The 27,269-nt window shown below is 53.6% G+C and overlaps 2 protein-coding genes across 18 annotated transcripts in view; one reads left to right on the plus strand and one right to left on the minus strand.

Annotated features, from left to right (window-relative positions):
• The window catches only part of GSE1 (Gse1 coiled-coil protein), a 172,891-nt gene extending 158,717 nt beyond the window's left edge, over positions 1–14,174 (plus strand). For 14 of the 17 annotated variants that reach the window (XM_072946735.1, XM_072946736.1, XM_072946746.1 and 11 more), the window contains 9 exons: positions 84–408; positions 2,981–3,594; positions 4,720–4,832; positions 5,057–5,327; positions 6,775–6,888; positions 7,565–7,939; positions 9,480–9,758; positions 12,416–12,519; positions 13,207–14,174. In XM_072946735.1, coding sequence (XP_072802836.1) covers positions 84–408; positions 2,981–3,594; positions 4,720–4,832; positions 5,057–5,327; positions 6,775–6,888; positions 7,565–7,939; positions 9,480–9,758; positions 12,416–12,519; positions 13,207–13,341 — 2,330 coding nt within the window. In that variant the 3' untranslated portion in view covers positions 13,342–14,174. The remainder of the gene's footprint in view (positions 1–83; positions 409–2,980; positions 3,595–4,719; positions 4,833–5,056; positions 5,328–6,774; positions 6,889–7,564; positions 7,940–9,479; positions 9,759–12,415; positions 12,520–13,206) is intronic. The other 3 variants (XM_072946733.1, XM_072946732.1, XM_072946734.1) reach the window with 2 other exon arrangements.
• Positions 14,175–17,983: 3,809 nt separating this feature from the next.
• GINS2 (GINS complex subunit 2) lies at positions 17,984–26,598 on the minus strand. The gene is made up of 5 exons (XM_031688875.2): positions 26,408–26,598; positions 26,012–26,126; positions 22,023–22,122; positions 18,864–18,990; positions 17,984–18,662 (listed from the first exon to the last, which is right to left on the minus strand). Exons 1-5 carry the CDS (start codon positions 26,495–26,497, stop codon positions 18,537–18,539), a joined length of 558 nt encoding a protein of 185 aa, XP_031544735.1. The 5' UTR covers positions 26,498–26,598; the 3' UTR covers positions 17,984–18,536.
• Between the last annotated feature and the right edge of the window lie 671 nt (positions 26,599–27,269).

Here is a 27,269-nt window from a genome sequence, read left to right on the forward strand (position 1 = left end):
TTGAAGGGCCCCCGGGGTTGGGGGGCTGAGAGGGAAGGAGCCTGGGGCCAGGATCCTGCTGTGACGGCCCTTCTTCCCCACAGAGAAGCTGAAGGACGCGGGCCTGCCGGCGCCCAAGCCCGTGCAGCACCCACTGCACCCGGCGCCCGCCCCCCACCACGGCTTGCCCGGCCTCCTCTCCAACCACGGCCTCTTCTCGCTGCCCGGCAGCAGCGCGGCCACGGCCCTGCTGATCCAGCGCACCAACGAGGAGGAGAAGTGGCTGGCGCGGCAGCGGCGGCTGCGGCAGGAGAAGGAGGACCGGCAGTCGCAGGTGTCCGAGTTTCGGCAGCAGGTGCTGGAGCAGCACCTGGACATGGGCCGGCCGCCAGCGCCCACGGAGACGGAGCACAGGCCGGAGAGCACCAGGTGGGGCCTGGCGAGCGGGGTGGGCCAAGGGTGTGGGAACTCCCTGAGGTTAGCATTTATTGAGCGCCTACGGTTTGCTTTCTGCTGAATGTTGTCACTTATTTCCTTTTGTCCTCTGACCCCCATCCTGCTCGTGAGGGAGCAGTGCGAGGACGGGAGGCAGTTGCCCGAAGGCAGTTGCCCGAAGGCGCCCATCCTCAGGTTGCCTTGCCGCCAAGCCTGTGCCCAGAACCGGGATCCTTCCCGTGCAGCTCAGCTGCGCCCCCACTGGGACACCCATGGTGCCTGCAGAGGGCAAGGGAGGATCTTCAATTACTAATTCCGTTTGTTCTTTCCATCTCTCTCTGCCCAAACTTTTTTTTTTTTTTAATGAGAAGGGGCTGCCTTTAATTTTTCTGTAAGCAAAAAATTCTGTTTTCATAATTTGAAAAAAATTCCCATCTCCCGGACCTGTTATGAAAGCGTTTCCTAGAGGCCTTTGTGCTGGACCCCCAGCTGCCAGCGCTCACCCTGTGAGCTCACGGCTGTGGCCCCGGGCCCCCCAGCCCACCCTCCATCCCTGCAGAGCTCATTCTAAAGGGCTAACCCTAACCCTCAGGCAGAGTGGGCGGAGAGAGCCCAGCCAGCCCTCAGGAACGCTGGACCCTGCTCCCCTTCTCTGGGCCTCGTTTTCCTCAGTTGTGCACAAAGGAGGTGGGGCGGGAGGCCCTCTGAGCATCTTTCCAGCCCTCAATGTCCAAAGTGCTGTCTGGGGACAAGAAACACTAGGGTGTCTGGGTCTGAGGTGTTTTAATGTCCACTTCTTCTGCTCCCTGTCTCTCATTCCTCCAGCTTTTTGCTGACGGGGGGTCTTCTCTCTGTGTCCTAGGTGCCACTGGCTCACCCAGCAGCCACACGACTGCACCCACGTAGGCCCCAAAGAGATTCCATGGCTAATTGGGTGTGACTGGGAGTGAACTGTGGCTGGGCTCTGGCTGGGTCTCCGGCAGCCTCTGGCTTGCCCTGCTCAGTATGGCTGCAGTGAGTCCCCTCTGCTGCAGACGGTCCCCCTGCTGCTCTGGGCCCACTCCAAGGCCACACAGGGGCTGGCTTGTCTGCTTGTGAGCTGCCCTCTGCTCCTCCAATCCCTGCACACTCGAGACTAAGAGCGCAGTCAACATCTCCTGGCATCACACGTCTAGCATCTCTGGATAAATCTGGAGTCCAGCTTTGACTCCAGAGGGTGTCTTCCTCTCCGTGGGGCCCCCAAAGTCCCAGCGCAGCTGTCAGGGCCTATGTGCTGCTGCCCCCAGCAGGGGTGGCCTCTGCCCAGATCCTAGTGGAGCCCTGGGTTGGGGAATAGGGCCCTGGCCCTGGTGGTCCCCATGGCTGCTGGCGGCATGCTCGGCCCTCCAACAGCATGAACCTGATGCTCTTTCAAGCCGTCATCCTCCAAGCTAGAAAACCATTCTGTGCTTGGCTTCAGAGCATGAAATATTTATTCTGCTGATGGGTTTCATTCCTTTGCTCTTTACTTAAGGACACACAGGCTCTTGATAAGGGTCTGTCTGCCCATTAGAGGAGCAGCAGCTTTGGGGCTGTCTCCCAGCTTGAGCTGGAGAGTAACTCGAGGAGCCTTGGTGGCTGTGGTTACTGTCCCCTCCTCGGCCTGGCAGGAAGGGCCCTGAGAGCCTGGGCACGCGCCCGCCGTGCTCTCGGCACCTTCCGTCCCCTCAGGCCTTGCCCTGGGTCACCTTGGTGGCATGGGGCTTCTCTTTAAAGAAATAGATACTAACTTTGGAAAAACAACACCCAGATTGTCTTTTGTAAGTTGAATTTTGTTTTAAAGGCACCAAGGAAAGAGTCATTTAGTTTGGCTTCCGGCAAAGCTGATTGTCTGATGGAGGGTCCCTTCCAGTTCCCTCCCTGCCTGGCTCCCCGGTCAGGCACCCCGCCCGGTCCTTGGAGACCCTTTGGGTGTAGCTGCTGCTTTAGGGGCTTGTGGAGTTGCTGCAGTTCTGCCGGGGACCACTGGGGGGCAGCAGCAGCCAGGCCTGCCCTGGCTGTCGGGGTCTCCCCAACAGCTGCTCTCTGGCTTCTGTCCACGTGCAGTGGGGAGAGGAAGTTGTGGCCACACCTTTGGCGCCAGAGCCGTCTTGTGTCCCTGTGGTGGGTCTGCCTGTGGAAAGTAAAGATGAGGCTCTGTCCTCACAGAGTTGATGGGAAGTTAGGGAGTGGTGGGACAGGATGAGCCACTGCCAGGTCATGAGTGAGAAACAGGACAGAGCGGGGCTGCGCCTTCAGCAAGCAGAGCCCACCTGGAGTCTCTATCCTCTCGTGAGCGAGCTTGCGTGTACCTGCCTCAGGCTGTCTTTGAGGAGGTGTGGTCCCTTCACTGTGGGGTAGGGGCCCTGGATGGGGGCCTACAGGAGGCCTTTACTCCCCTCCAGCTCTGGCGGGCTAAGTGAGTTCCCATCTGGGCTGCCATAGAAGTTGTCCCTCGCTGCCAGGTGCTGGCAGGTAGCCGGGGGGCAGTGGGTGGCTGATGCGACCACCCTCTCAGGACTGATGGCTGGTTCTGTTCTCTCCCTAGGCCGGGACCAAACCGCCATGAGCCGGGAAGCCGAGACCCTCCACAGCACTTTGGCGGGCCCCCACCCCTCATTTCGCCCAAGCCCCAGCACCACTCCGTGCCCACAGCCCTCTGGAACCCGGTGTCCCTGATGGACAGCACGCTGGACACGAGGCGCGCCCCAGAGGGCCATCCCCTGCACAGCCACCCCACCCCATTTGAGCCCAGCCGCCAGGCGGCCGTCCCACTGGTAAAGGTGGAAAGGATCTACTGCCCGGAAAAGGCAGAGGAGGGGCCCCGGAAGCGCGAGGCCACCCCCCTGGACAAGTACCAGCCGCCGCCTCGGGAGGCAGGGAGCCTGGAGCAGCCGGCCTTCCCTCACGGGTCCGCGCCCTTCCTGGCTGAACTCGAGAAGTCCACGCAGACCCTCCTGGGCCAGCAGCGGGCCTCCCTCGCCCATCCTGCCCCCTTTGGGGAGCTTACCGGGCCCCTAAAGCCAGGCTCGCCCTCCCGGCCCCCAGCTTCTCGGGGCCCCGACCCCGCCTACATCTACGATGAGCTCCTGCAGCAGCGCCGGAGGCTGGTCAGCAAGCTGGACCTGGAGGAGCGCAGGCGGCGGGAGGCCCAGGAGAAAGGTCCGCTCTCCCCAGGTGGCCCTCGCCCCCAGGACCAGGGGGCGGTGGTTCTCGCCTCTCGGCCTCTCTTCTCCCACTCCTGGCTTCCGCTCTGAGGTTTAGCAACTCCAGGGAGCAGGTTCCCTGTCTTCTTCGCCTGTCTTGCCATAGTGCAAAGCTGAATCAGCACGCACAGTTACAGACGATGAACCGGGGCTAGTGAGACAGCCCTAAGTATTAACAGTGCGGCACAGCAAGCAGGAGGCTGTTGAGAGAGCGGGCCCGGGTCCGGCGGGGGCTCCTCACTGGGGCCAGGGTCACAACTGCAGGCAGGTGGCCCCAGGGCTGGGTCGGGGTCGGGCGGTCTGGCCACCTCTCCTTCCAGCTCCTGCTGGGGCTGGGATGGCACTTAAACACCAGTTCCTCAGGTTCCCCCAGAGAGCCAGAGAACAGGGGAGCAGGCACCCACCTGCACCCCCGTCTGCCCGGGAGGGGTCAGGGAGGTTCCAGACTAGTTTCTTCCGTGGGAAACTCAGGCTCTGCACGGCGCTGGACTCAGAGTCTTGGCCAGGAGCTGGGGCCGGGGCCGGGGCCGAGTGAGTCCTGGGTGGTGGTTCTGGGCTAGATTTAGGGCCCGAGAGGCTCTCCTCTGTTCACCTCGTGAGGAGGAGCGGGGAGCGTGCTGGTGCCCTCGGGTGCAGAGGTTCTGTTTGGCATGTGAGTTTACGTGCATGCTCCGTGCCTTTGAGAGAGCGGGGAGCTGAGGGTGCCTGTGCCCTCCTGAGTTCCGGACCCAGACGGCCACAGCAGACAGCAGATGTGCACAGACAGCTTTGGGCTGCCTTGGACACGGCCCCGGGCCTGTGTGATGAACGGTCCCCTGCCGAGGGATCAGTGTCAGCCCAGGGACCACCTGACCATTTGGGGGCTGTGGATCCAAGGGAAGCCTGGTGCCTGCCTCCTGCCCCCCACTTCCCAGCCTTGAAAAGCCCTCGGACTAGGGGTTAGCGTGCGTTTCCACCTGGGACGAGAGGAGTCTAGGTTTGGGGATGTTCAGAGGGCCAGTAGGGCCAATGGGTGGGTCTGTACATCCGCCGGAGGATTGAGGCTCCCTGCCCAGCTGAAGCCGTGTGTCCTTGCCGCCAGGGTACTACTACGACCTGGACGACTCCTATGATGAGAGTGACGAAGAAGAGGTCAGGGCCCACCTCCGCTGTGTGGCTGAGCAGCCGCCCCTCAAACTGGACACATCCTCTGAGGTATCTGGGGTTTCGTGGCCGCTGTCGGGCTGTGGGCTGGACGCTGGCACCCACCTCGGGGCCCGCCTCTTGGCTTTCCCGCTGTCGGGGTCCTCCTCCCTCGAGGCCCGGCACAGAGTGGCCATGGCACATGGGCTTCAAGGACCCCAGGAGGGGCCCCTGGGTCAGTGGGGGCAGACCACTGCCAGTGGTTTCAAACTCATTTGTTTTCTTTCCCAATCTAGAAGCTAGAGTTTTTGCAACTTTTTGGCTTGACCACCCAACAGCAGAAGGAGGAATTGCTGACGCAGAAGCGGAGGAAGCGGCGGCGGATGCTGAGGGAAAGGAGCCCGTCGCCCCCGACGGTTCAGAGCAAGCGGCAGACGCCTTCGCCGAGGCTGGCGCTGACCACCCGCTACAGCCCCGACGAGATGAACTGCAGCCCCAACTTCGAAGAGAAGAAGAAGTTCCTGACCATCTTCAATCTGACCCACATCAGCGCAGAGAAGAGGAAGGGTAAGGCCTGCCTGGACCTCGTGGTGGGGGCGGGGCCGCCTGAAGGCCGAGTGCCCCTCGGGAAGCGGGGGGGGGGGCCTGGGCTCCCTGGGGAAGCAGCCCCTCTGCTCTGACCTGCCCCACTGTCTCTTCACCATCATGCTCCTCTCCGCCCAAAACTCAAGTCGCCCCATTCGAGGCCCATTTTCTCTTTCTCCACCCCGGGTGGAATTGAGGACTCGCCAGTGTTCTCTGTAAAGCCGCCGTAAGCTTGATGGTTGCTCTTGGCCCTTTTCGGCTCTCCAGTGCCTTCAGCTCCCCTGGGCATGGGGTGGAGATGCGCCTTTCCTCTGCTAGGTGCTCCAGGCTCCTCAGCTCCGGGCTGCTGATGTGGCCGCTGGGCCGGGTGCTCTGACGCCAGGAGGCGGTAGGTGGTCCGTGGCAGCCAGGCAGAGCCGACACCCACTGTGAGTGGATGGCTTCTCCTAAGAGATGCTTCCAGATCAGTCTGGCTACCAAGGGCCGTGCTGGGGCCGGTTCTTAGGCTGGAATCCTTGGTGCAGAAGAAGTGGTGCGTTCTGCACGCCGTCTGGGGCATCCGCTCTCACTCACTCGGCGCCAGGATGTAGCTCGGGGAGAACTTGGCCTGTGTGGGGCACACACCTCCGAGTCCACCGCACTGACACCGGGTCAGCTCTTTCTGGAGGGACGTCAGAGGAAAGCAGATGTGCTCATCGGTCATTTAGTTGCTTTCCTTTGTTTTAGGTGGGTGTGGCAGTTTGGTGTTTGTGTTTAACCAGCGAGCTGGAATTCTTGCTTTGCCTCAAAGGGGCAGTGACACGTTGTTCTCAGTACAGATCCCCAAGAATGTGTAGTTCTATTTGTAAAGAGCATCTTTTTTCCTGACTTAATTGCTGGAAGCCACCAGTGATGTGGCCACTTAAGTTTGTCAGCAAGAGGTACCTGAAGTGCACCAGGAATTCGTGGCATCGAATGTCACAGGGTCTGGGTCCTTCCCCCAGTGGCAACCGTCGTGGGAATCACACTCGCGTGACGTGAGCGGTGGGGAGGAGAATGTGCCTGGAAGCGGCCTGTGCTTCCGGACAGTGGGCTGTGGCTCTTCAGGGCTGTTTCCTGTGTTGGGGACAGCTTTTTCATCTTATAAATAAGAACACATCCTCAGAAGGTACCTCGGAAGATCGTCGATACCTGTTATTTCACCGTACACTGTACGCACGGCTGTTCTTGGAAAACGTCTGAAATGTTACGTAGTAAAAGCCAAGAAGAATCTAGGCTCACTCTGAAATGAAGCTTCTTCCTTTAAACCCAGCCTGTCCCCCTGGCTTTGTTTCTCCTTTTAAAGGACTTACTGCCTGCCTGCCAGTCATGGCCTGGGCTAGACTCCTGCCCCCTTCCCTCTCAGAAATGATGCAACCATCTTGTTAATCTCAGGCTGCTTTTCTCATAGACAAAGAGAAACTTGTTGAGCTGCTCCAGGCCATGAAGCAGAAGGCACTGTCAGCAGCAGTGGCAGACCCGCTCAGGAACTCTCCGAGGGACAGTCCGGCTGTCTCCCTGAGCGGTAAGGCCAGCCCATCCGCCACCGCCCGGGACTGTCCACTCCAGGTCGTCTTCCTCCTGGAAACAGCGTGCGCTTCTCTCCATCTCTCTCTTAAGCTTTCTGCGCGTGTGAAGGATCTCCTCGGCCAGAGTCAGGGCTCGGAGAGTTAAGGAGGGGGGTCCCAGCTTCGGCAGAGCCCCGCCCGGTGGGCAGCACGGTTGTGGACGTTGTCCATCAGTCGGCCCTTGGTTGGCGCTCTCCTCCCGGCGTCTCTGTCTTGCTCATTCCGTCTTCCAGGCCTCTCCGCCACCTGCTGTCACTCCTCTCTCTGCTCTGGCTCTGACTCTTGACTCCACCTCGCTGTGCTGCTAATGGAGCAGGAGATGTTGATGCTCCGGCCCTGTCCTCGACCCCTAACGCAGTCTTTCTTGTTGGGTTGGGCTATGTCACCTTCTGCCTTCTGGATGACCTGAGGCAACTTGCTTCTTCCTGTAGACTCTTCTTCCTAGATGCCTTCCTGGGGCAGCACCTTTCAAGGATGGACTTGCTGCTGAACACACCACACTGTGCACTGACATTTACTCAAATGGCTCCCAGTTCTTGGTCTTTTGCACTAGGTCTCTCTTCAGTGTAAGCTCTAGAGTTCAGGGTCTGCCTGTTCACTTGCAGCTCTTAACACATTCCCTGCTTTCTCTAGAAGAACCGGCCACGCAGCAAGTCTCTCTGGATGTGGAGACGCCTGTGGGTGTCGCTGCTTCCTCGCCTGCCGGCCCGAAGGCCACGGAGCCTGGGAGACTGGAACAGCGCCGGCCCCAGGAGCTGCCGCGAGTCCAGGAGACGGCTCCTGCCAGCGGCGAGAAGGCCAGGCTGAGTGAGACCCCTGGGGGCAGGAGGAGCCTGAGCATGCTTCATTACATCCGGGGCCCCGCGCCCAAGGACGTCCCTGTGCCGCTGTCCCATAGCATCAACGGGAAGAACAAGCCCTGGGAGCCCTTCGTGGCAGAGGAGTTTGCACATCAGTTCCACGAGTCCGTCCTGCAGTCCACCCAGAAGGCCCTGCAGAAGCATAAAGGTAACGAGGCCGCCTGGGCCTGCTCTGCTGCTTTGTTCCGGAGCGCCGCTCAAACCTCGGGCGGGGTGCGAGAGACACCTGGTGTTCTTATTAGAGGCAGATTCTGCCTCTGGGGGTCCAGGATGGGGACCGAGAATGCTCCATTCCCAGGAGATGCTGGTCTGCTGGCCAACTGTACTTGAAGGAAGTTTACATCTGAATTGAGTAAGGCCTGCCCTTTCAGTAAGGGCAGGCTAGGTGCCTTTCCAGCAAAAATAGGATCCATGCTTCTCGAGGTAGTCATTTTCCAGAGTCCCCCACACAGACTCACCTGGAAACCTGCCTTTCCTTCAATGATCAGACCCAGCGAGCACTCAGTGACATAATGGTTGCTCCAGCCCCACGTTTGAGCCCCCAGATTCATGCCTCTTGGACATTTTGGTGGGAGCCACTGCAGGTCAGAGGACAGAGGTCACTATGTTTCATTCCCACCAAATCAGATTAGACTGAAATTAACTAGGAAAGAACCCTCAGTGAATATGGAGGATCCTACTGAGTTATAAGTGAGGGTTGTGCTCCCCAGGAGCCAGAAAGAGAGCTTGCTTATCACACCAAAACCGTTGACAGTTTTCTGTGATAACGTCTAAGAGCTGAGGAGATAGGTGAGCGTTTTTAGACATACAGGTCTGATGTTGTTAGCGTCCTTCAGGTAAGTTAATGCTGTCGGGAGAGAAGAAATGATACCCAAAAAGGAAAGAAAGGGCAGTGGGTTTCACAGTGATTTAAAAAAGAGAATTCCCCAGGTCAGGAGGAGGGCTTTACTGGGTGTTTGTCGTGACGTTCCCTGAATCATGTTTTTCAAGATGTTTTGACTAGATGGCTAGGTTAAACCCCTCTGTGCCCCTCTAGGACACTCCCACAGAGGCTGTGGCCAGCGGACACGTTTTCCCTGCTTCATTTCAACCCCTCTCCGGGATTACATTTGACCATTTCCTCGGGATTTTAAAGTTATCCAGCCCCTGCCAGGCTGAGCTGTCCTAGTGCGGTGACTGAGCAGGTCTCGGACTCTGCCCAAGGCTGCCATCCACAGGGAGGCAGCGTGCACCTGGTAGACCACCGCCAGCAGGGCCAGCAGACAGAGTGGACCTCGTCTAAACAGGCCCCAGTGATAGCGAAGTCCTGGTCAGGGCAGAGCACTGGGTGTGCTCGGGACTGAAGGGCCTGCATTTCATGAGGGAAGTGATGCTTATTGAGGGCCAAGCTTAGACTCCAGACTAGCTGAGACTCCCGTGTTACAGAGCAGGGCGTGGCAGCTCAGAGACCGGCTCAGCTGAGAGATCATAGACGTGTTCTGACCAGTGGGAGCCCAGAGCTGCCACTGTCTTTATGACTCCTCCAGCCACTTCTTTGGTGTGGGAAGGGTACGGGCCTCTCTTACTTCGTCTCGTCTGCTGGAGACCTGTAGTCATGCTGTCGCCCCTTGTCCTCCTGCTCCCTGCCCCTCCCTCCCCCAGCACGCGGTCCCCACGGGCCCTGTGACGCGCCTGTCTTCCCTCCCCAGGAACCGCAGCTGTGCTGTCTGCAGAGCAGAACCACAAGGTTGACACGTCCGTCCACTACAACATTCCTGAGCTGCAGGCCTCGAGCCGGCTGCCCCTGCCCCAGCACAACGGGCAGCAGGAGCCCCCTGCTGTGAGGAAGGGCCCCCTCCAGCAGGAGATGGACCAGGACTCAGAGGACGACGACAGCGATGACAGGGAGGAGGACGATGAGGACCCCCCCAGGCGCAAGTGGCAAGGGATTGAGGCCATTTTTGAAGCTTACCAGGAACACATAGAAGGTACGCGGTGGGGCGGGGAGCAGGCTGAGGGTCCAGTCGGGAAAGTGCAAGAAAGCTTAATAGACTGGTCGGTGCAAGACTTCCCTGCCACTGATGGAGGTTCCCGGGACACAAGTAGAAACAAAAACTAGAAGGTACCTTTTCTTCAGCACTATTTCCAGAACTGTTCCTCTGGCTTCCTTATGATGGAAGTCCTCATGGACAAAACTGAGGTCATTCTCACTGGTGGAATTTAAGCACCAAGCTCCCGCCCCCATGCAGTATGACAGTGCGAACCTGGGCCTTGCCCTCTGTGCTGTTTTCCCTGCGCTCCTAAATATTCTGTCCGTCCTGACACTTGTGGCTACACACAAGGGTCCCAGAAAATGCAACGCTGATTAACTTCACAGAGCCCCCAGAGAGGCAGGCCTGGTCACTGCCTGAGCCTGTGCCGCACTGGAAGCATCTCAGGGTGGTGGCAGACTTCCCTCACAGGCACTGTGGTCCTGGACCAGCGCAGACTGTCCTCGCTCAGCTGTGAGTGTGGGCCCACCTGGCCTGGGCAGCCCGCGCTGGCAGAGCTCGGGCACTGTCACTGTGCCTCCAGCACACCACCTCCTGTCTCTGTGCCTGTTAGACAGAGGCTGTGGTCTAAGCCTGGCACAGGGAGAATTGGAGGTCCCCCCCTATCCTCTGCAGTGAACCGGGCAGGGGGCCCTTTGGGGGCAGAGCGCTGACTCAGGCACTCAGAGTCCTGACTCGGCCCCACGGGGGCCCCTCTGTGCTCGCCATCCTCAGCAGGTTGGCGGTGCCAGGCATCGCTCTGACAAGAGTTGGGAGGTGCCAGCCACCGCTCGCAAAACCTAGGCCGCCACCGCCACTTTCTGTTTATTACCATATTGTACAGGAGTGTTCGTTTTTATCATGATTATCGTGATCATTTAAGTAATACTTTGAAATAAGCATTTACAATTTTTTCTCCTTTTCCAGTTTTATTAGATAGAATTACTACAGTTCGACTGCACCTAAAACAAGCATTTTAAAACCCAGCTTATTAGTACAGACGAAAGCAATGTCCCTGTAGCCACAGTCAGAGCATCGGCACCTACATTTTGCTTCCTTTTCTCTTTCAGTTGGAATCCTCATTTTGCATGTTATCATATTTTATTTTACTAGAGTGAAGTTTCTCTCTTCTGGGTTGGCTTTTTGGGGTCTTGTTGGGAATTCCTTCCTTACCCCAAGGACATACTCTCCATTTCCTTCTAAGTCTTCAAGTTCTGCTTTTCTTAGGCCTAGACTCCATTTCCGTGGATGGATTAAGGTAGAAATCTAGCTCCACCTTTCACACCTGGACACCCTGTTATCTGGTGGGTTTGGGGGCGCCCTCTCCCCATGGGGGCTTTGCGACACCCCCATTGCCTGGGGCAGCTCGCCCTGACTTTTCTGATGGCTCAGCTGTTCTTGGCCCTCGGTTTCCCCAATGAATTTTATGATCACTTTATATTTGTCCCACCCCCAAAAAATCCCATTAGATTTTTCAGTTGCATTGAATTTACAGATTTGGGGAGGTTAGACATTTTGGGGGGGGTTAGGTTTGTTAAAGGAGATACTGGAGTTTGAACCCAGGACCTCGTGTATGCCAAGCACATGCTCTACCCTCCCCGAGAATGGACATCTTCGATAGTGCTGTCCATCTACAAATACGGCATTAAGTTGTGATAGATTTTTGCTGTTTTTCTCCATGAGCAGTTTACTTTTCTCAGATTTAGTTTAGGCATCACCTCATCATTGTTATTCCTTAGATAATCATAGATGATCAGACCTGCAGGTAAGAACCTTAGTTCTTTCCTTTTGAATTCGTACTTTTTCTTGTCACACAGCACTGCCGAGGATCTCAAGGCTGTTGAATAGGGGCACTGGTGGGGCCTTTGTTTGCAAAGCTTTCAAAACACTCCACTAAGAATAAAGGCTCCTATTTGCTGCTGGGTTTACGGTTGTGTGGCTGTTGAAAGTTCACCGATGTATTTTCTAGATGTATCAAGATGAGGACCTTATTTTTTTCCATCTTTTGATGCTTTTTTTCTTGACGTTGCTTCCTCTTAGCTGAATTAAGGTTTTAATCTAAGTTCTTAAGTGATATTAGACTGATTTTATTGTACTTTATTTTGCTATCATGATGGTTCTGGCTTCTGTAAAGTCAGTTAGGTAGCCTTCCTGGTTTCCATTCTCTGAAACATTTCATATAAAGTAGGCATTTATTCTTGAAGGTCTGAAGTCCTGTTAAAACCAGGTTCAGTATCCTTTGGAAAGGCAGAGATCTTACTAATTAAAACTATACTTGATATTTCTTAAGTTTACTTGGGTCTTTTTCTAACAGCTTAAAAGCTTTCAAGCCTAACTCTTTTTATCTTTCTATCTTTCTTTTTGAAAAATCCTTTTTAAGGCCATAAGTTTACCCTTACTTCCTAACCTGTATTTCTTAAATGCCTTTCGACGCTGGATCCTTTAGTCTTTATTCCACTGGGCCAGATTTGCTTTAGTGGCACTCGGGTGTTTCCCAGCACAACTGAAACGGCTGGGAGCAGCGTGGCCCAAGGAGAGGACTGCTGGGAGGGGAGCGCCCACCAGGCCGTGGCCCCTGCCTGCACAAAATGTGTCAACATTGCTTGACTTTTCAGAGCAGAACCTGGAGCGGCAGGTGTTGCAGACGCAGTGCAGGCGGCTGGAGGCCCAGCACTACAGCCTCAGCCGCAGCGCGGAGCAGCTCTCCCACAGCGTGGCGGTGAGTCTCAGGGCCCTGCCTTGGCCGGAGGGGCTGCCGGTGGGCTCCTGGGGGGTCTCCGAAAGCAAATACATGCTTTTTTTGTTCACCCTTTCAAGTTTGGGTTCAAGAGCACCCATACAGCCAACTGCTGAAGGGAATCCTGCTCTTGAGAGATCAAAACTTGTAGTCTTAGGGGGAAATTCAGGAATCAGTTAATGACCCAAGATACACCTGAGGAAGGACCTGTCTGCCATTAATTTGCAGAGTATTGATCCTCAAGGGTGAAGATGCTCTTTGAGGGAACTGTGTACTTCCTTTATCAGACTCCCCTACTGTGCTTCGTTAAGGATGGAAGGAGGAACGCTCTTGAGGCAGGACAGGCTCCCCTCCCCCGCTGCGGCCTGCCCGACAGCCACACAAGCTTCCTCCCCACCCGCGTCTCGGGTCAGGTCTCACACACCTTGGCCACTCCTGACACAGCCGCTGTTAGACGCAGGGCTGGTTCTTGCAGGGTTGAAGCCGAGACAGCAGCAGACACGGGTTCTGTGAGAGCCCAAGGCTGGGGGCCGGCTGGAGCTGACTCCCGAGGCCCCTGCCAGCACACCGAGCTGCGAGGGCTTCCTTCCCATGGGGCCTCCAGCGCACACCACCCATTCCCTCGCAGCGTGAGATGAGTTTGTTTTACCTGAACTTCTCTCTCTCCAGGAGTTGAGGAGCCAGAAACAGAAGATTGTTTCAGAAAGGGAGCGACTCCAGGCAGAACTGGATCACTTACGGAAGTGCCTTGCGTTGCCTGCAATGCATTGGCCTAGGGGCTACTTTAAGGGATATCCTAGGTGACGGTTTCCCTTGCACTAGGCCGAACCTATAGTATAGAAATATTATCTATTTTATTACCTTGAATATTTAATATTTTTCACTGGGAGGTTTGAAGCTTAAAAAAAGAGAATGTGCCATGCATGAAGCAAAGGATTCCAGGCTCCACAGAAAAAGAAAGAACTCGCCTTGACTTCAATGCAATTGAATCACCTTTGTAATTCAGCGAGCAACCAATGTAGGATGCCCGTAGCTTTTTCTTTTTAAAGGCGGTTTTCTTCTTTTCCCAGGCCATCATTTTTTAATCTGAAAACGAAGGCTCCATTACCAACACTAAAACTCTCGTTTGTAGCCCCTGGGTGCGTCAGGTCGGACCCCACGGCTTCTGTGCCCTTCCTTCCCGTGTTCCCAGGCTTCGAGAACCCAGTTTGCTCCTCGCTGCAGGCGGGGCCGGTCTCGTTCCTCCCCAGGTCGGAGGAGACCTGCTTCAGCTGGAGGAAGGCGGGGTGCATTTTAAGTAAAGGGTTTTTTTGTTTGTTTCAGTTATTTTTCTGCAAAATTCCCTTCAAAGCAACAGGTCCTTAAAGCACACAAAGCAACAGTACTGAAGCCTCACCCAAAGGCTTTTCCCTGGAAAAGCTCTTTACCTAAAGATAAAGCAAATCAACAAACTGAAGGTACCTTTTTATTATTCTGTGGGGGGGGGGGAGAATGTACCGAGCTCTGTGTATACACATACTCACCCCGCGTTGTTACTGCAGTGGGTGGTGTTTTCATACAAACGTAAATTTTGAGAGAAAAGTCAAAGGTGCTTCAGCCTTGTACTGTGTATATATATTAAAAAACAAAGTTTTGTATGTTTTTATTACTTTAATTATTGTTATAAAAAAGCCTGCCATTTTTAATATGTGGTTTGGGGGGATTTTTGTTGTTTGTTTTCCTGTTTGGGGGTTTTATTTGTTTTTGTTTTTTTGGGCAAAAACTTGCTTTTAGTGTTTGTACTGCTGCTGGTCAGGACATTAAAATACTGAAGTGTTTTTAAAAATTAAAGAAGAAGAAAAGTAAAAGAGCTTACCACTGGCGCCTATGCGATCACTTCATTTTTGAGTCGCACCAGAAGGTCATGTAGAAAGCCCTGCGCTGCTTTTTACCTCCGCCTGTGCCCCTTCCCTGCTCAGACAGCAGATGGCGACGCTAACCAGTTGCTATTAAGTGAGGAGAGGCTGGTCTGCAGTGGGAACACCGTAGCTACTGTGGTGCACCTTCACGGGCACACGGACACGGGGCTTTGGGAAGTGAGCAGTTCCTGTGTCCAGTCTGAGAGCAGCTGCAAAATAGCAAGTTAGGGGCTTTAGATGCAGCGCTTTGTAACAGCCTAAAAGTAGGATAAATGGTATCTGAGCACAACTCCTCTTGAACCTACTGTGACAGCACAGCAGCAGCTAGGAGCAGGCGTCATCCTATCAGTGCAGAGCCCGGGCAGAGAGAGCTTCCTTCCCGTCCCACTCACTGCTCATTCAAGCAGTGCTGAATCCAGATCAGGAGGGGCTCTCGTGCCCCAATGGGCCTGAACTAGAGGCCATAGCAGCCAGTGGTTGGTCTGTGGCGGGAAAGAAGGGGAGGAGCCCCTTGGTCCTGGGCCAGGGAAGGGCTGGCTGACCTTCAGGAAGGCCATTCCCTGTGACCGGTGGCCATGCCCTCAGCCCTAGACCTTAGCTGTGTGGAACAGCTTGCTGGCAGATGGCAGCGTGTGGCTTTATCTGTTCCCACACAGTTTGCTCTGTATGTCTGCCAAGACTCTTCCAGTTATTAGCAAACTCAGAAAGTGCCGCCAGTATTACCAGCAGTCAGCCAGCACCTTCCTCTCTACAGACATGACTTGACTTGACAAAAACTAAGGGCTGTTCTGTGGGCCTCCTTACCTGCGAAGACGCAGGGCACCGTGTTCCACAGGTGGGCACAGGTGTTCAGAGGGAGCCCCACAGCCGACCATCAGGGCCAAACATCATTGAATTTCTCTTAATAATCTGCTTACTGTTCCTGGTCTGAAGGTTTGAGTTACATCTTACACTTCACCCCCAGTCCTCTTCCTCCATCACAGGGGTCTGGCCGCCTCTGCTACTCAGCACTGAGGGAAAAGTAGTCCATTTAAGTTGATGGGGAAGAAAAGCACAGACCAGCCCTCCACCCGAGGGGACCCTCTCAGCTGGGTTTTAGTTAGGGGAGGGTTCAAGGGATGCCTGCCCGGGGCAGGGAAGCTGTGTCACCAAGAGCTAAACTAACGACCTTTTCCCTCTATACGAGTGACACCCCCCCCACCCCCTGGAGCTTCTCCATCGCTCTGCCGCGTGGTACCCCAACCATCCGTGCGGCTCTCTGAATGTGCTCGGGCTCGAGAAGTAATATGACAATCAATCAGAATATGATGTAAACCAGTGAGGCAGCATGAATAAACTAAGAAAAAGGTAAGAAAGTGTCTTGAAAACAGAAGTGCACCACTGAGACAGTACCCAGTCGTGGCTTTTTCAGTTAATAATCTGAAAACACTGATTCTGAAAGAGCGCAGGAGCATAAGTCTCTCTCCAGCCTGGGCTTAACAAAAATTCACAAATAGGGAATCCCTGCCACTGTTTTCAGCTGGTTCACACTGCGATGACAACGTTCAGAAACACCACATTTGCCCTAGAATCGAATTGATTATGGAACTTTTGCCAGTATTTTTGTGAAGACCTCAGTGCTTCACGACCGCGCGTCTTCCCGCAGCACCTGGGAGAGACGCTGCCATCTGTCCTCCGAAGGTGCTTTCACTGACCTTGTGAGGGATTTCTTCCAAAGCTGAGTCCTGGGCTTGTACAGTTAGATTGTCAGAAACCACCCAGAGCTTTCCCCCAAACTTGGCACCACACAACCTGATCCTTTGAAAATGAGGCTTTCTTTGTTTCATATAATCAGAGCCAAACTGACATAAAATAGCATGATCTTAATCGATTATTTCAGACAGGTGACCAAGACTTTCAACAGCTTAGTCTATATTCTACAGTAAATAAAACACTTGATTGGCATTGATTATGCCCTCAGGGAAATTCAGACTATTAAGAGGAGCCCACACCTTCAGCAGCAGAGAATTGCAACAGGAAATCTTAAAGTTCATACATGGGATGGTGCTTCAAGTAGCTCACAATGCTACCACATCTCAAAAATTAAATCAGACCCCCTCTTTCCCTCTGAGCCATGGTTTGAGGTGTAGAAAGTTCCAAGGACCCACCACCAGATGGAGACGGTCAGCACCGTCCATGCTGTGACTCCTCAAGTGTATGTTAGCCACTTGGCAGCAGTCCCTGTGCTCTTTCAAGTAACCAAGCTATTGACTTTTCTTACTACTTGCATTAGTCTGTCCCCAACTTTCTGATCCAGCGCTTCACTTACACCCCTTAGCTCTGCCTTGACCTGAGGAAGCCCACGCTGATCGGCTGTGTTGCTGTGTGTGTGCCCTGTGCTTACCTGCTAGAACAGTGAGCCAGGACGGGAGGGAGGAGGGACGGTGCCTCGGTCACTCTGGGGACAGTTTAGATGCTGTGAAATTAAACCTGTTCTAAGTGTACTTGTTTGAATTAATTGTATCGTAATATTATTTGTTGAATGTAGTAATTAGGTATTTATGAATATATTGCTGTAATTTCTGACAACATTCAAAAAATAAAATCTTCCTAAATCATGTTGAGAAAAAATCTTTTATGTTGCAATAAAGCCCCTCAAAAACAAAAGCTCGACGATCCTGCAGCTTTGCAGGTGAACCGCGCAGACAGGCCGGGCTGCACCTCAGCCAGGCTTTAAGAGAAGGGTGTTCAGGGTGAGACCTGAGACACGCACAGCTCCCGAGCTGCCACAGTAGCTCGTTTCATGCTAGAAGAGTCTCCAAAGTACATCTGAAGGACTCTGTGTAAGAGCGAGCTGAAGAGGCAGGACTAGGTCTTTGGGGTCCTGATCCCTCCACATCTGGCCCTCAGTGCTCAAGTAAGAGCCACCAGCTGTTTGTTGGAGGGACAGCTAGGCACCAATCTGGGCTGGAGAAACAGTGCTCGAGTAACTTGAGGCTTGTACTTGAAACACTGAAGGGCAGAGACCAGCAGGCACTCTAGCCTCATTTGATCAAGCACATCCACGCCTCAAAAAGCCCCCGAGCTGGTGCACCACTGCCTCTGACTGCCGCTGCGACTGCTGCCAACAGCTGCTCACTGAACCCACACGCGCGCGAGTAGACCATCATTCCCCTCTTCAGGTAAGAGCTTTCTACAGGGAACGTAGCCATTCCAGAATGCTACAGCTACACGTTTTTCTCCTAGGGAGAAAGTAAAATACCTCTCGAGCCACCACTGCCTGTAACAGTCCGTCCAGCACCACGTCCCCACTTTCCCTCCTGGTGTCGTGTTTCAGCTTCACCCTCACACTCAGTGACACGGAATTAATTTTTCCCTGACTTTCCCCTTGATGATGAGCCACCCTTTAGACCCGACCCAGGAGTAGACAAGAGAACGAGACGTGCAGAGTCCTGGGCTGAAGCTGACGGCCACCTGCTACCTACCTCTCTATTTGGTCGATCAGGCTGTTTTAGCCACCTGGCTCGCCCCTGTCGGGGTAGTTACGCAGGAAACAAACCCAACAGAGATTTGGGCTAATCCATCTTTACTGTGTGTCAGGGCTCAGATGGACACAGCTCGCTGTCACCGGCCACTCGTCTGCTATCCTCTCTGTGAACTACCTCTGTAGGACATTCTAAATTAAATCCAAGTGATCAGTAGCAAGAAAGAAAAAGGGCCAAAGCCACCACTGGCATTCCTACTGTGGCTCTATCTTTTAAAAGCAATGCCTGACATTAGTGAATACTCACCTGCCTGTGACAGTTCTGTGCAGGAGACCTGAGTCTCTGCTGGGGAAAATTGTTTTGCCAAAGCTCTTTTTCTCCTCCACCCCTATAAAAGGACAGCTGGCTGCTAGATACAGACGGGGAATTAATGAGCGCCTTGGGGACTAAGCACAAGCCTGTTGCTTCCCAACGTTATAAATCCATTCCTTGCTTCACGGAGCTTTTTTTTTCACACGTTCAGAAGTAGTTCTTGCGCTCCAGAAATGTGAGTACCTCCGTCAAGTCCTGAGCACGCACTCACCAGCTGGGGAGCCTCCTGCCGGCAGACACGAGGCCTTTACAAACCAGAGTCTCCCTAGAAGTCCTGAGACTGGGCACCTCCAGGAGGCTGCAGGTTTGTGCGGAGTTTGTACATGTGATTGAGCGCTTGTGTGAGGAAAGCCCCGCTGGTGTTGATCTCCATCAAGGTGAGGTTATCCAGCTAAAACAAAAGGGAGAACAGGCTGGGTTGGTTTGAGTTTCTGCCTTCGAGAAAAAGATCAAATCTACTGGATAAAAATAAGAAACGAGTAGGTAATTTTTTGAGAGCCCAGCACAGCCAGTAATCTCTTCCTGCAACGCCCCCCACCCCAGACGAAATGCAGATGTCAGGCCCTCGTGGGCAGGCCTGCTGCGCACCCACCTTGGCATGTGACTCTTGCTGTCTCACGAATCTGTCAGCAGACACCCGGAGCTTGGCTATGCGAGTGTCCCACACATCCTTGATCAGGGTCCGGATCTCATCTGCTTTCGGGATGTTGTCCGAAGCACTAAGGGAAGCAAAGGTGACATAAATTGCACAAGGAAGCACTCGGCGAACTAAACCACCATCCAGGTGGAAGTGGTTTCTTTTTAAATGTTTCTTTGGATTTAGGCAAAGTGCACAAGCTGTTCTAGACTCCAAATTGGTTATGCTCTGTTTTTTCCATTTTAAAATGTAAGGATTTCTAGCAGTTAAGCTTGGTGCCGAGAAAATTCAGCCATGATCCACACTGAGTTATCTGGGCTCTCGTTAATGGTCCCACGGCAGGTGTGGTACCAGGACTTGAAGTTTACCTAAAAGAGAATTAGCTCTCAGTTGGTCATCGTCTGTCTCAGGATAACTGAGTGTTCTGTGCTGTAGAATTTCCATCTAGAATTAATTTCTTTCAAGGGCTAGCTCAGAGGTCATGGCTTCTAACGCTAATACCCTACCAGTTATCCAAGAGGGCAGCAACCCACCAGGGAGAGAAGACCACACCTCTGCCTGGCACTGCGCGGCACTGCACAGCAGTCCCACCCTCACAAAAGCCCTGAAGGACAGGCGGTGTCCCACTCTTCAGGGAAAACACAGATTTGCAGAAATCAGGAGAAGTCCCAGGTGAGCATCGGCAGCACAGGAGCAAGCGCTGGGGACAGGCCTGGGCTGAAGCAGGCGCGGGGCACTAACAGCCTGCCTTCCTGGGTGACACACTTTAGTTTAAAACTCATCTTTGAAGGAAGAATGAAACTAGAAGACAAAAGCAAAAGCCAGCACATTTCATCACCAGACATTCTAGGAGAAGCTAGAGATGGATGGTCTTTCCACATTCGAAAATTAGCTTGTGATTTAGTAGATGGAGAATCAGTGGTGAAAATTTATGTCGCAGATTTTATTTGAGATCCAAACATTTGGATCTTAAGCTCTGGACTGCAGGTTAGAGAACAAAGGACCCGGGGTTCTTGTTAACAACTGCAGAACAAAGGTCTCCCCGCTGAGCGAATTACTGTAAAGAATTATAAAACAAGGGCTTCAAAAGGAACAGCATACATAACGTGCTGAACTGAAAAACCAAAGATGAACAAGTCTCACCTCTGCTTCCATATTCTCTCCCCTGCTTCTGTATTCTCCCCCGAGTTGCCCCCACCGCCACAGTGGTCCTCTCAGATTTCCCGTGACACCCGCCCAGGGACCTTGCCACCACAGGCTTCCCTCCCGCACAGCTAACGTGTCTGGATGTGTCCCGGCAGCTCTGGTTCCCCAGACACACCATGGCCTCTCACACTTCTGTCCTTCTACCTACGCTGCCCCCTCCCCTAGTAAGTTATCCCTCCTCCTCTAAGCCAGGGATCCCTTCTGGCACCACCGGGTGTTAGGTTTGCATCCACTGCCCTCCGAACAGCATTTATGACACTGCAGGGTAACTACCTGCTAACAGGGTCACAGCTCTTCCCCACAAAACCGGAACTCAAGCCTGCATGACTGTCTCCACTACCCGGTGCAACACTCAGTTTAGCACACTACGCTCAGAATGTTGTGAACTGCAGCCCCGGATCAGCTTAAGGACAAGTCCACATCATGCACATTTTTATTTGAATTCCGCAGTGCTGCTCGGCGGGCCCCTGACCCTCGCTGCTCTACGGCAGGCAGTAGGGAGCTGCCAATTTTTGTTCTAGTTCCCCTCTTGAATCCATCAATGAAAAGGTACTCAGGGCTTCGAAAGCTTGACTTCTTGCAAATTACATTCCAAGTATCTCCTAATGTGACAACCACAGAATGAAAAAGGAAGCCCCGCGCAACAACAATCAGGGCAGGCTCTGATCACGGCACCAGCCACACCCCCAATCAGAGGGGTGACGGCCAGCACGCACGGAAGAAAGACGTGGCGACCATCCATACTAAGAACAGCCCTCACAACAAAACTATTAAGACACACAGTCTACACAGGAATGCTCCCACTTAAAAAAGAACAGCCCTTCAAGACCACAGTAGATAACGTACTCCAAGTATCTCCTAAGCAAAGTATCCACAACTGCCTGCCCCCTCCACAGATTTTCATTCATTCATTCATTCGTTCAACAAACAGCAGCAGGCACTGTGCTGGCACATACAAGACACAGTCCCTGCCCATTTGAACTGGAGGCGGGGGGACAGCACAGGCATACAATTAGAGAATTACAACCGACAAACGCTGCAGAGGTACACAGAGCTGCTAGGGGGACAGGTACACTCAACCTGAGAGGGAGGACCTTTATGTGAAACCAAAGGAGGAAGCAGAGACGAGACGGACTTACTGGGCAGAGGGATATACAAGCTCTGTGTGTGTAAAGAAGTGAAAGAGGCCAACGTGAGCCTGGAACTTGGACAATGAGAGGGAAGAGCGGACCTTAGGAGGCTGTGAGAAGGCAGAAGGGAAGCAGGCTCTGCGGTGCTTTAAAGACCGTCATGAGGCCCTCAAACCCTGGAGAGGCTCCCAGGAGAAGAGGGGATACATGGCAGCTTTATCTTTGAAAGTCCACTCTGGCTGGAAGATGGAGAATGAATTAGAAGCTGATGGGGAGCCTGGACTGGACGAGGGGACACAAGAAGTCACTACAGCACATTTTTGCCCCTAGTGCACTTTCCTTAGAGCTCAGGGTCGGAGGCAACTGTGAGCCCTGGGCCTTTCCTATGAAAGAGATGCAAGAACTCCAATGCACATGCCCAAAGGAGAAAGGGGTACAGCTTTACAACAAAACATTTGCAGTTAAGAAAAAGGCTACTGCTAGAGAGGCAGAGGCTCATCCTGGAGTCCAGTATCAAGTGGCCGTCAGCATGCAGAATGGAGACCCAAGGATTTACCGGGAGAGGGAAGGGTGGAGAGAGGGAAAAGGGAGAAAGGAGAGAAAGGCCCCGGGGCAGTGTGCGCATGCCCACAATGACTCCCAGATCACTGACCAAGGAGAGGAACGGGGTGGCCAGAGATACCCCGTGCCTCGGTAACAAGTGTGGAACACGGCAGGAGGGGGTGAGAAATGTGAGCTCCAGCTTGCGTGTGGGTTCCAGGAAGCGCGAGGTACTTACTGGTTTAACAGGAGTTTGGTGAGTTCCACGTAATAAGGGCTGGGCATAGGGGTGAACGTTTCTTCCTTTCGTTCATGATCCCTCATCATCTCCAACTTTTCTGAAATTTAAAAGTAAACAACAATTTACCATGACCATAACCAAAACAGTTTTAAAACCTTCCAAAAGTTACCAAGCACCTATGTTACTCATCCAATCAACTAACAACATGAGGGGAAAACTTTAGAATGTCTATCGCTAACTAGGTAATTCACGGCCTATTTCCTCAAACACTTCTCTTAGAGAAGGTGGTAAATTTTTGATATTGTTGTTGTTTTTTTTTTTAAATTATTTTTTAATTGAAGCATAGTCAGTTATAATGTGTCAATTTCTGGTCTACAGCACAGTGGCCCAGTCATGCATAGACATGTATGCATTTGTCTTTTTTTTTTCATTAGAGGTTATTCTAAGGCATTGAACATAGACCCTCGTGCTGAACTGTCGTTGCTCTGGCCTACAGAATACGTTAATAAAAACAGTATGTCCGAGCCAGAAGTTCTTTTCTTAGGGAAAGAGCAAATTATTCTACCTACACGCAAGCAGGGATGAAAGGAACCAGTGACTGGAGAGGCGTATTTATACTGAACCTTGTTCCGAAGAGAGCAAGACAACTTACAGCTAATAGGGGGCTGGCAGCCACACCTGAAGAAAACAGCAGAGTCCAACTCCACCCAGCAGGAAACGCTCCACACACTGCAACAGCCTCAATCCCACCCCTCTGTCCCTCCCCCGCGCCTGAGAAAATCCTAGTCCTGAGTCTGTGCCCACCATGGCAAAGGGCCACACAGACACCACTGTGCTGCCAAGTCTCACCTTGAATGGCTGGCCACCTTCCCCCTCAGCGTGGTCCTGCCCCTGACCCTTCCGGGCCCTGCTCACCCTCACCCTCAGGGTCTCCATCCTGCCGCCCGTCCTCCCCCTCATCTCTCACCTGCTGCCTCACTGGGCGCCCACCTGCCCCCTCTGGCCACATCGCTCAACCCCCTGCAACTGCCCCCGCCCTGACCCTCCTCTCTGACCTGCACAGACCACCGCTCAGCAACTGTCTCTCACTCTTTAGTGACCAGTATTTCACTATTTGACCATTCTATCAAACTCTATGTAACATCTTTCATCAGAAAAAGAAGAGCCTCCCCTGAAACCAAATCCTCCAGCTACCAATTCGTTTCTTGTGCCTTTTACAGCAAAACTTCAGGGCTCTCTGACACTGGCGGTAACTGCCTCTCCTCAACCATTCAGGTGGGTGCCTGTGTCACCCCCTGAAACAGCTCACACACACCACCTCTGCTCAGCCAAACCCAATGGCCACGACTCGGGCCACATCACATCTGACAGGGGTCAATCCTCACAGTATATTTATCACTTGGCTTCTGGAACACCACTGTCCCTGAGTCCTCTTCCCACCTCCCCACCTCCTCCAGGCCCTCCTGACCTCGACACACTGGAGGACAGAGCTCAGCTCCTGGCGCCTCTCCGCACCTAAACCTACATCCCGTGTGTTCTCATCCCACATCATTTAAATGCCATCTATGCACTTGTGGTGGCTTCCAAATTTGTATCCCCAGACTAGCCACTCCCCAGAATTCCTGACTGCCCACACTGTCTCCACTTGGGCAGCTAACAGGCACCTCCAATGCCACATGATCAAATCCATCTCCTGGCTCCCCCTCCAACCCTCAAACTTCCCCTAGTCTGCCTAGTCTAAGGGAACAGCGCCTCCCCCTCCTTCTGCAGCTCGAGCCAGCAACCCTGCTGGTCACCCTTAACTCTCATCTCTCAGGTCCCACGGCCTGTCCTTCAGCAAATCCTGCTGATCCTTTCTTCCAAATGCACCTAGACTCCACCCAACACTGTCAACTAACTGGTCAAGCCACGCTGAGCTCTTGCCAGGATAACTTCCTACTGCCCTCTCCCCACACGCATCTTTTCTACACAGCAGACTGATTCTTTTCCTTCCTAACATCTAAATCGGACAGAGTATGAAATACCTGTTCAAACCCTGCAATGAATCAACTGACAACAGCCAACGCTGGCCAGGAGTGGAACACCAGGAACTTTTTTTTTCTTTAAAATGGGAACTTGCTTGCATTTCTGCTGGGATTGTTATAAGAGTGGCTCAAGCACTCTGGAGGGCTGGGTGGCAGTTTCTAACAAAGTTAAGCACAGGCTGCCCCATGACCTGGCAACTCCACAGCTCTAGGTATTTATTTACCCAAGAGAAATAAAAACACATACCCACAGAAAGACTCAGCTGAGACTGTTCAACGCAGCCTCATTCACGGCAGCCTGCAATATGACCCAAATATCCACCAGCAGAGGAACGGGTGACCAAACTGGAATACTCGGTGAATGAAACACGACTCAGTGATAGAAGAATGGTGCAACCACACGTGCAACAACAGGGCTGAATCTCAAAAACATTGTGTTAAGAAGTCAGAGAAGTCAACTGACACGCCAGATGGTTCCATTTAGACGAAGCCCAGGAACCGGCAGGACCAACCTATGACGGCAGGAGGAGGAGCGGCTGGCTCCCGGGCAGGGCCTGCGGGCTCACCAGTGATTTTCACTACTTCTCACCAGAGTACGGCCCAGGCCTGTGAAAAGCTCAGGCTGACTCTCTCTGCACCTTCTCTCTGACGCTGGCAGGTTCATGTGCCGTATCTCCTTGGGTTTGAATAGGCCAAAACTGCCAGACAAGGATGCGGTGCTAACAGAACCAGAGTCTGTTGGAGTTCCTGCTAAACAAAAGCCCTGCAGAGTAGAAGGAACTGGACTTTCCTGTTATGTCCGAACACCACCAGATTCACTCATCCTAATCGGACAGGGATGAAGACAAATTGCGCAAGCAGTCTTTCTTAAACTATACTTGAGTGTGCCTGGCTCCCCATGTCCTTGCTTCTAGGAGGGGGACTCCAGGTGACTCCCAAAGTGAAGGGGGCAATCAAAACCACTCATGCTTTTTAAATTCTCTATGCTCCCCAACCCTGACCCCGAATAAAGTTAATTTAAGATTGTTTACCCTAAGAAGCCACTCATACCTCCTAGGTGACAACTGCAAAGTTTCAGGATAAGTCTGTCTGCATCTCTGATGCAGTATTGTTTGTTTCCAACAGTTTTACTGAGGCATAATCAACCTACCATACAACTCACCCATATAAATTGTACAACTTAGTGGCGGCTTTTTAGTATATTCACAGAGGTGTGCACCCATCACTTCAATCAATTTTAGAACATCACCCCAAAAGGAACCCTATAATTGTTCCATCAACCCCCCAAGCCCCCACCCCTAGGTGACCACTAATCTACCTTGTCTCTGTGGATCCTCCTGCTCTGAACAGTTCATATGAATAGAATAATACAATATGCGGTCTCTGTGTGGGGTGTTTTTTTTTCCTGCTTAATGTTTTCAAAGGTTTATCCATGTTGTACCATGTGTCACAACCTTATCCCTTCAGGTGGTCATATAATATTGCCTTGTACAGATGACGCATTATTTTCATGCATCCTCTGTAATGTAAGATAATGGCACTACTCCTCAGCATGCTTGTGTGTCTGCGTGTGTGTGTGTGTGCGCGTGTGCAGGGGGGCGGTAATTAAGTTTATTTATTTGGTTTTTCAGTGGAGGTACTGGGGATTGAACTCAGAACCTCCTGCATGCTAAGGACGTGTTCTACCACTTGAGCTATACCCTCCCCGTAACTCAAAATAAAGTTTCTTTAACGTTATATAATATTTAAAATTTTAAGAGCAAGTTGAAATGTCTTAGAATCAAATTCTGAACTACAGTTGGTAACCCCACCCCAACGACCATCAGTAACAGTGGCTCCCAGCAGCCTCTGGGAGGTGAGGCTGGAAACATTCACTGATTTCAGCTGAAGGACCCCGTGCCCCCACCAGCGGGAGGGTGTCCCCCGGCCCCCAGGGCCCCCTCTCCTCCCCCACATCCTTACCCACGTCCATCCACTCGGGAGGAACCAGCCGACACTTCTGTCTTTGTTTCAAGTTGATGGCCAGCCACAGAGGCACTTCCACGGGTAAGCCGGGGTTGAAAGGCCCCAGGTCGCCCTGCCCAAGGACACACACCCCGTCACACGGGACAGAGCATCGCCGCCGCCGCCGCCGCCGCCGCCCACTAAGCTGAAGCCCAAACACAAACAAGAGCCCGCGCGCGAACTCGGCCGAGAGCGGCGTTTCCCCCGCCCCCCGCGCCCCGAGCGCCGCCCGCCGACAACTGTGGGAGCCGGGCCCGGCACCGCCCTGGGAAGGAGAACCGACCTCACGAGTCGGCGGCCGCGCGGAGTCCGCACAAGCCCCGACCCGGCCTCTCCCCGGCGCCGGCTCCTCACCCCGATAAGGTAGATCTTGTCCAGACTGAAGTTCGGGATAATGGTGACCAGCTCCTTCTCGGCCAGGAACTCCACCTCGGCCGAGTCCATGGCGGCGCCAGCGGCCGGACCGGGACTCGCCGCGGCCTCCGGCCCCTCAGCGTCCGGGAAGACGCTCCACGGCCGCCGCTTTCCCGCCACCACTTGAGGCCCGCCCCTTCCACGGCCGGAAGGAGCCTCAGCCGGCCTATAGGAACGCGGCGCTCTCCGCGGCGTGGCGGAAGGTGGGGAACGCGGCTGCTGCGAGCCCGCCGATTGGCGAGCTTGAACGAGGCTGCGCGCAGACCCCGCCCTCTCGTGGATAGGCCAAGCCCTCTCCCGTGTCCCCGCACAACCCTGCTGTGGGCCGCGCACCTGGCGCCGCGGGCGGGCCCTCCTGCACGTGGAACCACGCTGAGCGTCCCTTCCTCTGCCCTGGGCGCCTTCCCGCCAACACCACGAGTCAACCTGGGGGGTGGGGGGTGGATTCGGAGCCAGGAGTAAGTGCATTTAATAGGTCACGGCGTGACCTGGCCCCCGCGGAGTGAGGGAAGGCATTGTTCCTTCTAACTTTACAATCTTCAGTCCTCCCTACACACATGGGTTAATATCTTAAAAAAAATGCTAATTCCTCCACCGCACCCACATCTTCCAGTTCAGAAACTGCGGGAAAGAGGCTCAGAATTTGCACGTTGGCAGGCTCCCCAGGTGAGACTTGTACAGGGGCATGTTTGTTCGGTTGCAGCAAATACTATTGAAGTGCTCATCTCCTGGTTGGTCCAGGTGCCCCCTGTACAGTGTGAAACCTAACACCAGTGGTTCTCAAACCCTCCCAGCAGATTCC

This window comes from Vicugna pacos, chromosome 21 (assembly GCF_048564905.1).
Source record: "Vicugna pacos chromosome 21, VicPac4, whole genome shotgun sequence".
NCBI lineage: Eukaryota > Metazoa > Chordata > Mammalia > Artiodactyla > Camelidae > Vicugna > Vicugna pacos.

What these genes read in the sequence shown, in the direction of transcription:
- GINS2 (XM_031688875.2), bottom strand. Translation starts at nt 26,497, where the DNA reads ATGGACTCGGCCGAGGTGGAGTTCCTGGCCGAGAAGGAGCTGGTCACC. An exon ending in ACCAAACTCCTGTTAAACCA is followed by an intron (nt 18,991 to 22,022) that starts GTAAGTACCTCG and finishes TGCTTCCCTTAG; the next exon opens with TGCTTCGGACAACATCCCGA. An exon ending in AGCAAGAGTCACATGCCAAG is followed by an intron (nt 18,663 to 18,863) that starts GTGGGTGCGCAG and finishes CTTTTGTTTTAG; the next exon opens with CTGGATAACCTCACCTTGAT.